The sequence below is a fragment of the Chelonia mydas genome, chromosome 18 (genome assembly GCF_015237465.2).
Source record: "Chelonia mydas isolate rCheMyd1 chromosome 18, rCheMyd1.pri.v2, whole genome shotgun sequence".
NCBI classification, from domain to species: Eukaryota; Metazoa; Chordata; order Testudines; family Cheloniidae; genus Chelonia; species Chelonia mydas.
This window is the reverse complement of record NC_051258.2, coordinates 12,374,369-12,386,567: the sequence shown is the minus strand read 5'-3', so window position 1 is coordinate 12,386,567 and position 12,199 is coordinate 12,374,369. Positions and strand designations below refer to the sequence as shown.

At 44.4% G+C, this 12,199-nt stretch overlaps 1 protein-coding gene across 17 annotated transcripts in view; it reads left to right on the top strand.

Moving 5' to 3' along the window:
* KIF1B (kinesin family member 1B) overlaps positions 1–12,199 on the top strand; it is a 147,873-nt gene that overhangs the window by 92,613 nt on the left and 43,061 nt on the right. For 11 of the 17 annotated variants that reach the window (XM_037881079.2, XM_043531768.1, XM_043531764.1 and 8 more), the window contains 5 exons: positions 1,778–1,871; positions 4,300–4,448; positions 5,027–5,205; positions 7,073–7,210; positions 8,038–8,286. In XM_037881079.2, the coding sequence (XP_037737007.1) occupies positions 1,778–1,871; positions 4,300–4,448; positions 5,027–5,205; positions 7,073–7,210; positions 8,038–8,286 (809 nt within the window). The remainder of the gene's footprint in view (positions 1–1,777; positions 1,872–4,299; positions 4,449–5,026; positions 5,206–7,072; positions 7,211–8,037; positions 8,287–12,199) is intronic. The other 6 variants (XM_037881082.2, XM_043531771.1, XM_037881081.2 and 3 more) reach the window with 1 other exon arrangement.

The following is a 12,199-nucleotide window of genomic DNA, read 5'->3' as shown; positions in this document are numbered from 1 at the left end:
TTAAATTGGAGAGGTTTGCAACTTTTATTACCAAAGTGAGTTTTAGGTAGTTTTACAGAGGGGCCAGTTTTAAGAGCATCCAGCAAACACCAATTTAGACATCTAAGTAATCGTACAGACATTCAAAAGTGGGAGCTACAAGGTGCTGAGTACTCCTGAAAATCTGGCCCATAGCATCTTCCCTACCTCATAGGCAGGATGAAATTCTCTGGTCCAAACCCTTTCTCTCACATGCATCTCCACACCCAGGTAGTCAGCCTTTCACAATTAGTAACTTTCTTATTGACATTTAGGATGTCAGTATATTTAAAAACAAGTGTATGATATTCTGTTAAGCTTCTGTCTTCTCCTGTACGCAAGCTGGCATCTGATCTAGAGCCTGAGATGCACCTTTGAATAAATGCCCATATGTCTTATTGTTTGTTTTTTCTGTATTTCCATGAATATCAGTATTTTCTTTCGTTTATTTGAGTAAGCCTTTGCAGAGTCCTCTGCAAATTAGCAGGATGTACTAACTTTCACTTCTAATGCTGCTCATAGGGGAGCTCCAAGAGAAATTGTTTTCCTGTGCTGTCCTTCTCCTTCTCTCCACCCACTGGGAGAAGGAACTTGTTGGTGGTGACAGGACACTTTATCTCACTTTGTCCAAGCAATTACTCTTGCAAGATACAACATCCTAAACATTTTTCTACTAGGATGGGTCTGATTCTTTTCCAAACACTTAAGAGTCAGAAAAATACCTCTGGTCCATTCCTCCACTTCACATGATGGGGATAAATTTTTCACCCCCTGCACGTCCTTACGTGGGACCATAGTATGCTCAGAACCAAACCTGCTTTGGCCTAGGCACAGTTAGTCTTATCTGTATAAACATAAAACTATATTTTCTTCCTGTGTGAAATTAAATATACATAATGGTGTGTTGCACTCACACCCTAGGTGGTGAGAACTTGATAAAGGAATAAACTTCATTTAAAGCATAAAATTAATTCCATTGCACCAAAAGACAAAACTCAATGGAATATCTAACTCTTCACGGTCTTGGTTAAATGAAGATACACCAGTCCATCTCCATGTAGCCTAACTAAATAATATAGAGAACAGTGCAGAAATGTTAACTGCATAAAACTGTTTCACAAACATTTTAATCTTTGAGGCACTTAACCTCAATTTCTAAGCACTGATCTTCAGCTTTTCCATGTTTTATAATCCTACTTTGGTCATTATTCCACTATTTAGTTTGTATCAGCAGTGAGTTTTCCATTTTAATGACTTCTATGGTGTGTGAGGGATGGAATAGTGGGGCATGGATCCATTGACCCTGCACACTTTTTATGCAAAATGTGCACTGTCACCAGAAGTACTTTCAAAACTAGTTAAATTATACCAACAAATTTACCGATGCCCTCTTGACATTCCAGTTTTGAGTTCTTTCCCACCGGGGGAAAAAAAAAGCCCTCCACAGTCTATGGCCATTGTGTGTATGGGGGTCTTATAATAAGGAAAACACATGGCAGACATACCAGCATATCTTACAGACACCCTTGTCTTCTCCTTTCCACTCTTCTAGAAGGAAAAGTTCCAAAGATGTCTGGTATGTTATTGAATTCTATTTCAGAGGAGTCTGATCTCTTTGAGAGTTAAATGGAAATATTTGTGCATATCTCCTCTCCTCTTGTGTGTCTGTCACTCCTGAAGTGTTTTTCTCTCTCTGGCTGTCTCCTCTTCACTTTCATGTCTGTCTTTTTCCTACACGGTATCTCCTGTCTTCCCACAGGACTATGAGAGTAAACTGCAGGCCTTGCAGAAGCAGGTTGAGACGCGATCCCTAGCTGCTGAGACGACAGAGGAAGAAGAGGAAGAGGAGGAAGGTGAGTTTGAGACTGGAAACAATACTGGCTGTTTCCAAATCTTTGGTGCAAAGGAAGGTGCACTACAGAGATATTTGCCATAAGATGGAAAACCAACTTTGGAACTTGTGAAAAAGTGATGGCCTCTTGAAGAGCAAATTTGACAGCCATATAGACTGAAATTCTGTATCCACAGAACAGGTTCTGAATGAGCATTGAACAAAGGAACTGGACCAGGACCCTCAAATTCATTTAAGCCACCCAGCAGCCATTGGATGGGAATGAGCTTTGGGCTTCATATTCTGGTGCCAGTCCACAGAGCTCTCGTGTCCTAAACAGAGATTATTCGTGAATTTGCGCTAGGATTCTCTAATCTGTGGGCTTGTCTACACTACCGTGAAAGTCGATCTAACTTACATTGCTCAGGGGTGTGAAAAAGACATTTCCTGAGCGATGTAAATTACATCGACCTAAACGCTGTCCACACCAGCGCTATGTTGGCAAGAGACGCTCTCCCACTGACATAGCTTCTGCCTCTTGCAGAGGTGGAGTAATTATGCCAACAGGAGAGCGCTCTCCCATTGGCATAGCGCGTCTTCACCAGACATGCTACAGTGGTAGTGTAGCGCTGTAGTGTAGACTTGCCTTGTGAAAGAACTCCTGATTGGGTCTAGTGTAAGTGAGAGCACCTTATGCAGCTAACTCCTCTCTGTGCTACAGAACACCCAGGAAGGGAGGAGTGATTCAACAGATGTAGAGCTTAACAATCTTCTCCCTGGGTATTTGCTTTCTCTTTTTATTAGCATTTTAGCCTTCTGGATTTCTACAAATCAGGTAACCAGAGCTTGCTTAGTTTTTGTTTCGGTCTAGCTACTCCAAATGCTTTATAGCAGGGGTCGGCAACCTTTTAGAAGTGGTGTGCCGAGTCTTCATTTATTCACTTTAATTTAAGGTTTCGTGTGCCAGTAATGCATTTTAACGTTTTTTAGAAGGTCTCTCTCTTTCAGTCTATATATTATATAACTGAACTATTGTCGTATGTAAACAAGGTTTTCAAAATGTTTAAGAAGCTTCATTTAAAATTAAATTAAAATGCTGATCTTACGCCGCCGGCCCGCTCAGCCCGTTGCCGGCCTGGGGTTCCGTTCACCTAGGCTGGCAGCAGGCTGAGTGGGGCCTGCAGCCGGGACCCTGGCTGGCGTGGGGCCAGCGGCCGGGACCCCAGACTGGCAGTGGGCCGAGCAGCTCAGCCTGCTGCCGCTCAGCCCACTGTTGGTCTGGGGTTCTGTCCACTGGCTCCTGCCAGCCAGGGTCCCGGCTGCCGGCCCCGCTCAGCCCGGTGCCGATCTGGAGTCCCGGCCCTGTCCACGTAGAGTAGGTACCTACCTTCTCCCTGGTTCTAGCCCATTCTCTTCCTCTCTCTCTGCACTGAGCTGAGGGTGGGAGTGCACTGAGAACAGGGCTGGAGGTGAAGGAGCAGGTTGGGGTGCAGGGTCTGGCCAGGAGCTGGAATGAGGGAGGGGGCTCAGGGTTGGGGCAGGAGGTTTGGGTGTGGAGCGCTTACCTGGGCAGCTTCCATTTGGTGCGAGGGGTGCAGGTGGGAATGTGGGGGGTGTGCAGGAGCTCCCGTTTGGTGGGAGTGGGGATATGGGGGTTGCAAGAGTCAGGGCGTGGGGTGTGGGGGGGCTGAGTATGTGTGGGGGGTGCAGGAGTCAGGGCAGGGGGCTGGGGGGGCTGGGTATGTGTGGGGGGTGCCGGAGTCAGGGCTGGGGTTGTTTGGGGGGTGCAGGGGTCAGGGCACAGGGCTGAGGGTATGTGGGGCGGGTGCAGGGGTGTGTGGGCTGGGGTCGTGGGGGTGCTCCCAGCCCCCTGCCCTGAGCAGCTCACGGCAGGGGGCTGGAGGGGATATGCCCTGATTCCACCCCCTTCCCCAAGGTCCCCGGAACAGAGAGTGTGCTGCAGCTCCCCTTTTACCTCTCCCGCTCGTAGTAAGGGCTGTCAGCTGATCGGCCGCAGGGCGGGAGAGAAGGAGGGGCAGGAACTAGCATGCTGGTGGAAGAGGCGGGGGGAGGGGGAAGCTTGCCTGCCCTGCAAGGAGAGAGCGGTGGGCTGGGGGGCAGAAAAGAGCGGGCCGGGCCGGGCAGGATTTTTAGTGGCACCCTGCTGTCTTCCCGGGTCCGGCAGACAGCAGCGTGCCAATAAAAATTGGCGCGTGTGCCATAGGTTGCCGACCCCTGCTTTATAGGGTAAGCTTCCAGTGCTTGGAGTGGAAGATCAGAGCTAGTTACCCATTGAGCAATGAGTACAACCTATCTCCTTTCCATGCTCTCTTTTCAGTGACAACATTAAGAATTTTACAAGAAAATGAAGAGAAGTAAATAACCTCTGAATGGGTGTGTTGGAGGGAAAACCATTACATTTGACTAAGCTATTTCCTTGCTTTCCTCAGTGCCCTGGACTCAGCATGAATATGAACTGGCCCAGTGGGCGTTCAGGAAATGGAAGTTTCACCAGTTCACTTCATTAAGGGACCAGCTGTGGGGCAATGCAGTCTATCTGAAAGAGGCCAATGCAATCAGCGTGGAATTAAAGAAGAAGGTAAGATTGTACGGACCACCAAACTCCTAGATGTTGTCTGTATACTGATCCTGCTTTGATGTATTATACTTATTTTTCTTGCCTGTAACCCACCATACTTCGTGGTTTTTATTTTGGTATGTGAAGTGCTTTGAGGCTTGACTGCCATGATTCAGATTCCATACTGAATTTGTATTTCTTTCAATCCATTTTTGTATATTTCATCTACCCTACATTGTCTCCCCAGTCCCCATTCCAGTTGTCCTTTAAAGCCTTGTTAAGATGGAAAAGAAAAGGGATCTTATCTCTAACTTCATGTTGGGTCATTCATTTTTATCAAAAAGTGAATGCTAGATCTAGATGCCCAACCTGGCAGTATTATATGCTGCTGTTAGACTACCAGGCTGTTCCTTAAATGTTTTGAACTTAAAAAATTGGTGCTGCTCTCAGAGATAAAAATCAAGTTGTTTCCTTCTTTCGTTTAGGTGGGTCCCGGTCTCATTTTAATGAGGCTTTTTGGGAGTGTTCTTGCTACTAGGGTTAAATAGAAGCCCCCTTGTGCCTGATTTCTATGAATATATTTGTTTTTCTCCATTCAGGTGCAGTTTCAGTTTGTCCTGCTGACCAACACTCTCTATTCCCCTCTGCCCCCTGAGCTGCTGCCCAATGAGTCAGAGAAGACTCGGAACAACAGACCTTTCCCTCGGACAGTAGTGGCTGTGGAAGTCCAGGATGTGAAGAATGGAGCAACACATTACTGGTCCCTGGAGAAACTCAAGTAGGGTCTAGTTCAAAATTAGTAGGGTTTTTTTTCTTAAGGTCTCTCTAGACTTGTCCCAGTTGATCTCACTGCCTTAATATATATGTTTCCTGCACTTGTCTGGTACTCATTCCTTCTCTTCTGCTTCACCTAACCCTACCACTGATAAACAGAATTAAAAGGTAAAACTTCAGTAATGGAGATCTGCCCTTAGAAAACCCTCCCAAATTTTAACAATCTCAAGTCTGAGGTGTTTCAGAGTAACAGCCGTGTTAGTCTGTATTCGTAAAAAGAAAAGGAGTACTTGTGGCACCTTAGAGACTAACCAGTTTATTTGAGCATGAGCTTTCGTGAGCTACAGCTCACTTCATCGGATGCATAGCATATCGTGGAAACTGCAGAAGACATTATATACACACAGAGAAATGTCAAGAATTATAACATTCATAAACCAGTCGGAGAACACTTCAATCTCTCTGGTCACGCAATCACAGACATGAGGGTCGCTATCTTAAAGCAAAAAAACTTCAAATCCAGACTCCAGCGAGAAACTGCTGAATTGGAATTCATTTGCAAATTGGATACTATTAATTTGGGCTTGAATAGAGACTGGGAGTGGCTAAGTCATTATGCAAGGTAGCCTGTCTCCCCTTGTTTTTTTCCTGCAAACCCCCCCCCAAGACGTTCCGGTTAAACTTGGATTATTGCTGTGCACATTGTAAGATGAGCTGTTGCCAGCAGGAGAATGAGTTTGTGTGTGTGGTTTTTGGAAAAGGGGGGGGTGTGGGGGGGGGTGAGAAAACCTGGATTAGTGCTGGAGGTGACCCACCTTGATTATCATGCGCATTATAAAGAGGGGTTTCAAAGGGAGATGGGCTGTTGCCAGCAGGAGAGTGTGTTTGTATGTGTGTGTGGGGGGGGGGGGAAGGGTGAGAAAACCTGGATTTGTGCTGGAAATGGCTCTACTTGAGGATCACTTTAGATAAGCTGTTGCCAGCGGGGGAGTGAGGTGGGAGGAAGTTTTGTTTCATGGTCTCTGTGTGTATATAATGTCTTCTGCAGTTTCCACGATATGCTATGCATCCGATGAAGTGAGCTGTAGCTCACGAAAGCTCATGCTCAAATAAACTGGTTAGTCTCTAAGGTGCCACAAGTACTCCTTTTCTTTTTAAGTCTGAGGTGGTGGTTTTCATCATTCTTGTGCAATGTGCACAAGATAGGCCAAGGTTTCCTACTCGTTTGTATGACTACGGATTCTTCAGTTTATTTTTGCACTTCTGGAGTGTAATCCAAGGATTTTGAAACATAAACCTTAAATAATCCTCTGCGTGCTTGTGGTTTATAGTGGGGTCATTTTGCCAAGTACTGAAATGCAGCCACTTTTTTGGGGGGCATGTGACAGCTATTCAGTAGTGCACAACAACACGATACATTGGTTCAGTGCAGAAAGCAACCAATGTGCCTAGATGAAACTGCAGGAGGAATTTGGGGAGGCAGAATGTAATGACTGAAGCTTAAATTTGACCAGAGCCTCAGGGCTTAACCTGCTCTTATGAAAAGAGCCACGGGATATTTATTGACCTTGACTGGCATGTGTTCTGCATTTCTTCCAAAAGATGGCATCTCCCACAGCACAGTGACCCCTAACATTATGGTAGAGCATTAGTACAGTAGAGATGAACTGGACCCTTACCTCTTTGTAGCCCCGTTTCCCCTTGCCTGTTTTAGGACGATACTTTATTCTGTCCCTGTAGTATGCATGCTCTTTTAGAAAAATGACCACAGCATCTCTGTACAAATGTCCTCATTCGTCATATGGTAGAAGCAAATTCTTATAGTTTCTTTCTCTCAACATTAATTTTTTTGGGGACTTTTTGCTGTGTAGGCAGAGGTTGGAGCTGATGCGGGAGATGTATGACAGGGCTGGAGAAATGGCGTCCAATGCCCAGGATGAGAATGAGAGCACAATGACTGGTAGTGACCCCTTCTACGATCGATTCCATTGGTTCAAACTGGTTGGTAGGTACGTGATGACAATTCTATCTCCTGGCACTTCACCTACTCATTGCGGGCAGAAAGCTGTGACTTTGAATAGAGTTTTAGGCTGTGTAGTCATATCAGCCATGTATGTGGGGTCTCAGGATTGATGATCCAACTTCTGGATCTTATTGATCATCTTGCATCACCAAAACACTGGTAAGAAGCAGGAAATGCTGCCTAAAACTTTCTTGATACAGATTTAACCTTTCAGAGGGTAGGTGTTTGAATTCACCCTTAATCAAACTTAAGATTTATTTCTAAAAGGAAGGGATTGAAATAACTAGTTAAGTGTTGTCTGAAGTTGTTGGAGTAGTGCTATGAGAGAGACTGAAGACTTATGGAAATACCAAGGGAAAACTGGTCCAGAGCTTGAGGGCTTTGTGTGGATGTGACACTAAAGCAGTTTTGTTGCTTTTTTCTGGAAGGATTTAAACACCTAGTGAGAGGAGACCGAGATTCATTAAGTGTCTGATTGCTGAGCCACTCCTTTATTTTTAAAGTGCCTTATGGTGGATATACAGATTGTAGATACGCTAAGTGAGCTAATAAGAACAATGTAAATAACCATACATGATTAGCCTTGTTTGTCTTCATGTTTCCTTTGCTTTTTGCTCAATCCAAGGATTCCGTCTTTCCCTAACTATGTCAGCAATCCCCTTCCTCCCATCTCATCCCAATCCAGATGGTCTAAAGCTTTTGCTTGCTGTTATGGTGGGCTCTGTGCTGACTGCAGCAGTATGATCTGTGTTATGAAACATTCCTCTCTCCCCTTGCTGTGTTAATCAAAGTGTTCCGTTAACTGATATCTAGCTCCCCCATTTTCCATGGCTGCGTGAATGAGCGCCTTGCTGACCGCACGCCCTCCCCCACTTTCTCCACGGCTGACTCCGACATAACCGAACTGGCCGATGAGCAGCAGGATGAGATGGAAGACTTTGATGATGAGGCCTTTGTGGACGATACTGGCTCCGACGCTGGAACAGAGGAGGGATCCGACCTCTTCAATGATGGGCACGACCCGTTTTACGACCGGTCCCCTTGGTTCATTTTAGTGGGAAGGTTGGTGAGGTTACTGTGAGAATAGCCAAAAGGGACCAGCTCTTGACATAGGCTGCAGAGGCTTTGCCTTTCAGAATGGAGAACATTAATCAAGCCCAGCCATATCTAGAAATGGAACTCATCAGACCTACTCAGGCAGTCTGTCAGTTTTAAGATTATAATGCAAATCTTCCACATTAAAGGGCCCAAGGAGCCCTTGAGAATACAAGCTTTACCGATCAATACATAAAACCAATTCCTTTTCCCTTGCTTGTAGTAATTAGGGTGTTGTTTACCTGGACACCGTACTTGATTTGCAGAGATTACGGTAGTATTGCTCTGACTATTCTTTTCTCTAGAGGAGCATTCCAACAAATATGAAGGAAACTGTAACATCTAATCTAATAAATCCCCCTTTAGAAAACTCATTTAACATCCTCTTTGTGACTGGGGTAGAATGAGAGGAAAGTTGAAGGTCTGAAAAATAGCTCATCCCAAGGTTCCTGTCTGGACTAGGGGAAATAATTGGAATTTTAAAAACATCTCAGTTAACTGTTTAACATACCATGTTGTGTAGACCGGGTTTCCCACCTTTAAAACATGTTAGCTTGTTTTCTGCATGTTTTAAATGTGTTAAACCCTGTCTACTCTATATGCTATGTGGAGTTTAAAAACATGTTTTTAGAACATCAACTGTTTTCATAGCCTAGATATGCTCTAGCGAGTCTTAAAGACTCTCGTGTAGACACAGCCATGTACAGCATGTTACACGGATAATACTTGTGTTTTGATCACAAAAAGTATTCACAAATAATTTCTGTGAAATATCCAGTAGGCAGGTTAGCCAAATTTTACTGATGGGGAAATTGAGAACAGGGTTGTTGAGTGACTTGCTTAGGCTATAGAGAGAGCTCGTGAGTGATTGGAATTGTGATTGGAGCTCAGAAGTTCTTAAACCCCCCTTAAACCCTGAGGAATAAAAACTTTAGTTCTTAAAGATGCAAGGAAGCAGAAAATTCCTGTTCCCTGAGAAATATTGTATCCTACCACTCAACACCTGAAAGTCACATTGGAAAGCACAACTATTTCAGGTTAATCTAATGCACAGATTTGTCAGTTTTGATGTGGAGTTTTCTTAATTGTCCTGTATGTGCAGTAACTGCTTGCACTAGCAGGAACCACGCTCTCACAATAGTGCCAGCATGCTGAGTGTATTATGCTATTGTGTATATTCATTCAGTGTGTGGAATGCTTGGGAAAATGTTGAACTATTCATCTTCATTTCACAGTCCTAACGTCCAGACTCCACAGGAAGCACTGTATACAGGCTGAGCAAATGCCGTGTATGAAAAGAACACTTGTGCTTCTTTGCAGTTAGGTAACTTACACCCTATATCCACATATAAAAAGAATACAGATCTCTGAATCTCTAGATGTATATAAGTCAATCTGATTTCCTGTAAATTGCCTCTATTATATAACTCCACTTTTGATCATACAGGATTTTAATGAAACTGAATTAATAGTTTCATGAGTTTCCATCTGTCCTCTGACTGCAATTGAATTTGAAGCTATCCCCCTAACTATAGGTTTAGTTTTATCAGTTTGTATACCTTATGCTGGTTGTAACAGCAGTAACCTGCTGCTGTTCTTTGACTAGACTATGGCTGGAGATTGGACACCACCGGAGTTCAACTGATTTCCATTCCTTAGTATTTTCCAGCATGTGTCCTGCTGTTCTGTAAACTTTGCATACGGACAAGTAACTTGGCCTACCATCTAGGCAGATATTATCTCCCACAGTGGTCATTGTGTGATACAGATTGAGACAAAACCCCATAGTACACTTAATTAGCTGTGCATTGCTGTGTAAAAGGGACACAATGGGACAGAGTAGCATTCCTTCCTGACCTCAGCAGTGATGAATTTGTCCTGAAAGGGAGAGTTAAAATACTGAGGTTTAGTCATTCAATTACCCAGCCCTTCTTAAAATCAAACGACTATATTTTATACTGCCTTCTATCTGAACTGTAGTCTTTTCTTTTTCAAAGAGCTGGTCCCTTTAGCCATCTCTTCTGGCATGCTGGGATGTTAAGTCTGACTATTTAATGGGGTGAAATATCAAAACATTTGGTTTGTTTTGAGGGAGGCGGAAGAGGGTTATGATGTATTTTCTTCAAATCCTGAATTGATGATGTGTATATTTAAAGAGAAAAATTCCATGATCATTCTGAGTTCTGTTGTTTTTATGTTTGGTAAAAATTTCTGTTTGTAAATTTTCATTTCTAGTTTTGTTGTGAATATGCCATTTTACCTCACCAATCTTTCTGCTAATACAGTTCCCCCTCTTTCAGTCTGCTGGGCTAAAGTGCAGGGGGATACTTGAAGGTGGCGATGATTGAGGGAGAGTGGGACAATTCTCCAGTGTGTGAGGGAGTGGTGAAAGATAACCTTAACCTTTCATCCACTCCCAGCTTGGCATACTCCTGTGGTGTAACAGGAGGAGGAAGGTGGTATTGCTGGATAAAGACAGCTTTTCTCTGAACAGCCACAGCAGCCAATGTGCCATTGCTGCTCATGCCACACAGGATCCAGCATTTCTTACACCAGATGGGAACCCTAAAAGGTTCTTTGTATACATAAATTTCTTTCCCTGATTTAAAACAATTGCCTATAGCTGGTAACTGGATAGAAGGAAGTGGAAGACGAAAGGGGTGTGTGTTTTGTCCTCTGGGGTTATCATTTTATCAAGGTGACTCTCAAATTGCAGCTGACCTTCTAAAACTGAATGCATTTGATATCTTATCTGTCGGATCATAACTTCAAAACCTGGGTCATGTGTGTAAATATATCTTCATTTGCCATCTTGGGATAGAATGTTCGGGTAGCCCTAGCTTTAGAGCGGGAAGGCCTTTTGTAGAGACTGCCTGTGAGACTGTCTTTTATTGTATATGCACACAGACATGAGGCTAGCTAGATTCCTGCCTGGTGGAGAGATGAGGAGAACGGGGTGTGTGTGTCTACTTTCCCTGGACTTAATGTTTTTTAAACTGCATGTATTATTGGTAATGATGGTGATATTATACCTCCCTGAACTCCTACCCTGGTCCAGCCAGTGTAAATGATTTGAGTTCATTAGTGTTTTGTTTGGCTTCTTTCCCTTCAAATTAGCACTACCTGAAAATTTTGGGTTTAAAGTCAACATTATTTTGTAAACCATTTCTTTTTCTGACTTACTCCTCCTCACCCTGTTTTATCAGGAGGGCCCTACCAAATTCATGGCCATGAAAATGCATCACGGACTGTGAAATCTGATCTCTCTCCCCCCCCCCCCATCTCGTCTTTCGTGTGCTTTTATCCTATACTATACAGATTTCACAGGGAAGACCAGGTTTCTCAAACTGGGGATCCTGACCCAAAAGGGAGTTGCAGGGTTATTTTAGGGGGGGGTCACAGCAGTGCAGAAGTAAGGGTAGCAATACCTTCAGAACTGGGCGGCCAGAGAGCAGCAGCTGTTGGCCGGGCAGCCAGTTCTGCAGGCAGCGCAGAAGTACGGGTGGCAGTACCATACCATGCCACCCTTACTTCTGGGCTGCTGCCTTCAGAGCTGAGCGGTCTGAGAGTGGTGGCTGCTGACTGAGGGCCCATCTCTGCAGGCAGCAGCCCAGAAGTAAGGGTGGCAATCCCTCTGCCTTCAGAGCTGGGCTCCCAGCCAGCAGCTGCTGCTCTCCAGCTGCCCAGCTCTGAAGGCAGCACCGCCACCGGTAGCAGCACAGAAGTAAGGGTAGCAGGACCACACCCTCCTTACAATAACCTTGCAAACCCCCCTCCTCCCCAAGTCCTTTTTTGGTCAGGACCCCTACAATTACAACACTGAAATTTCAGATTTCAATAGCTGAAATCATGAAATTCATGATTTAAAAAAATCCTAAAA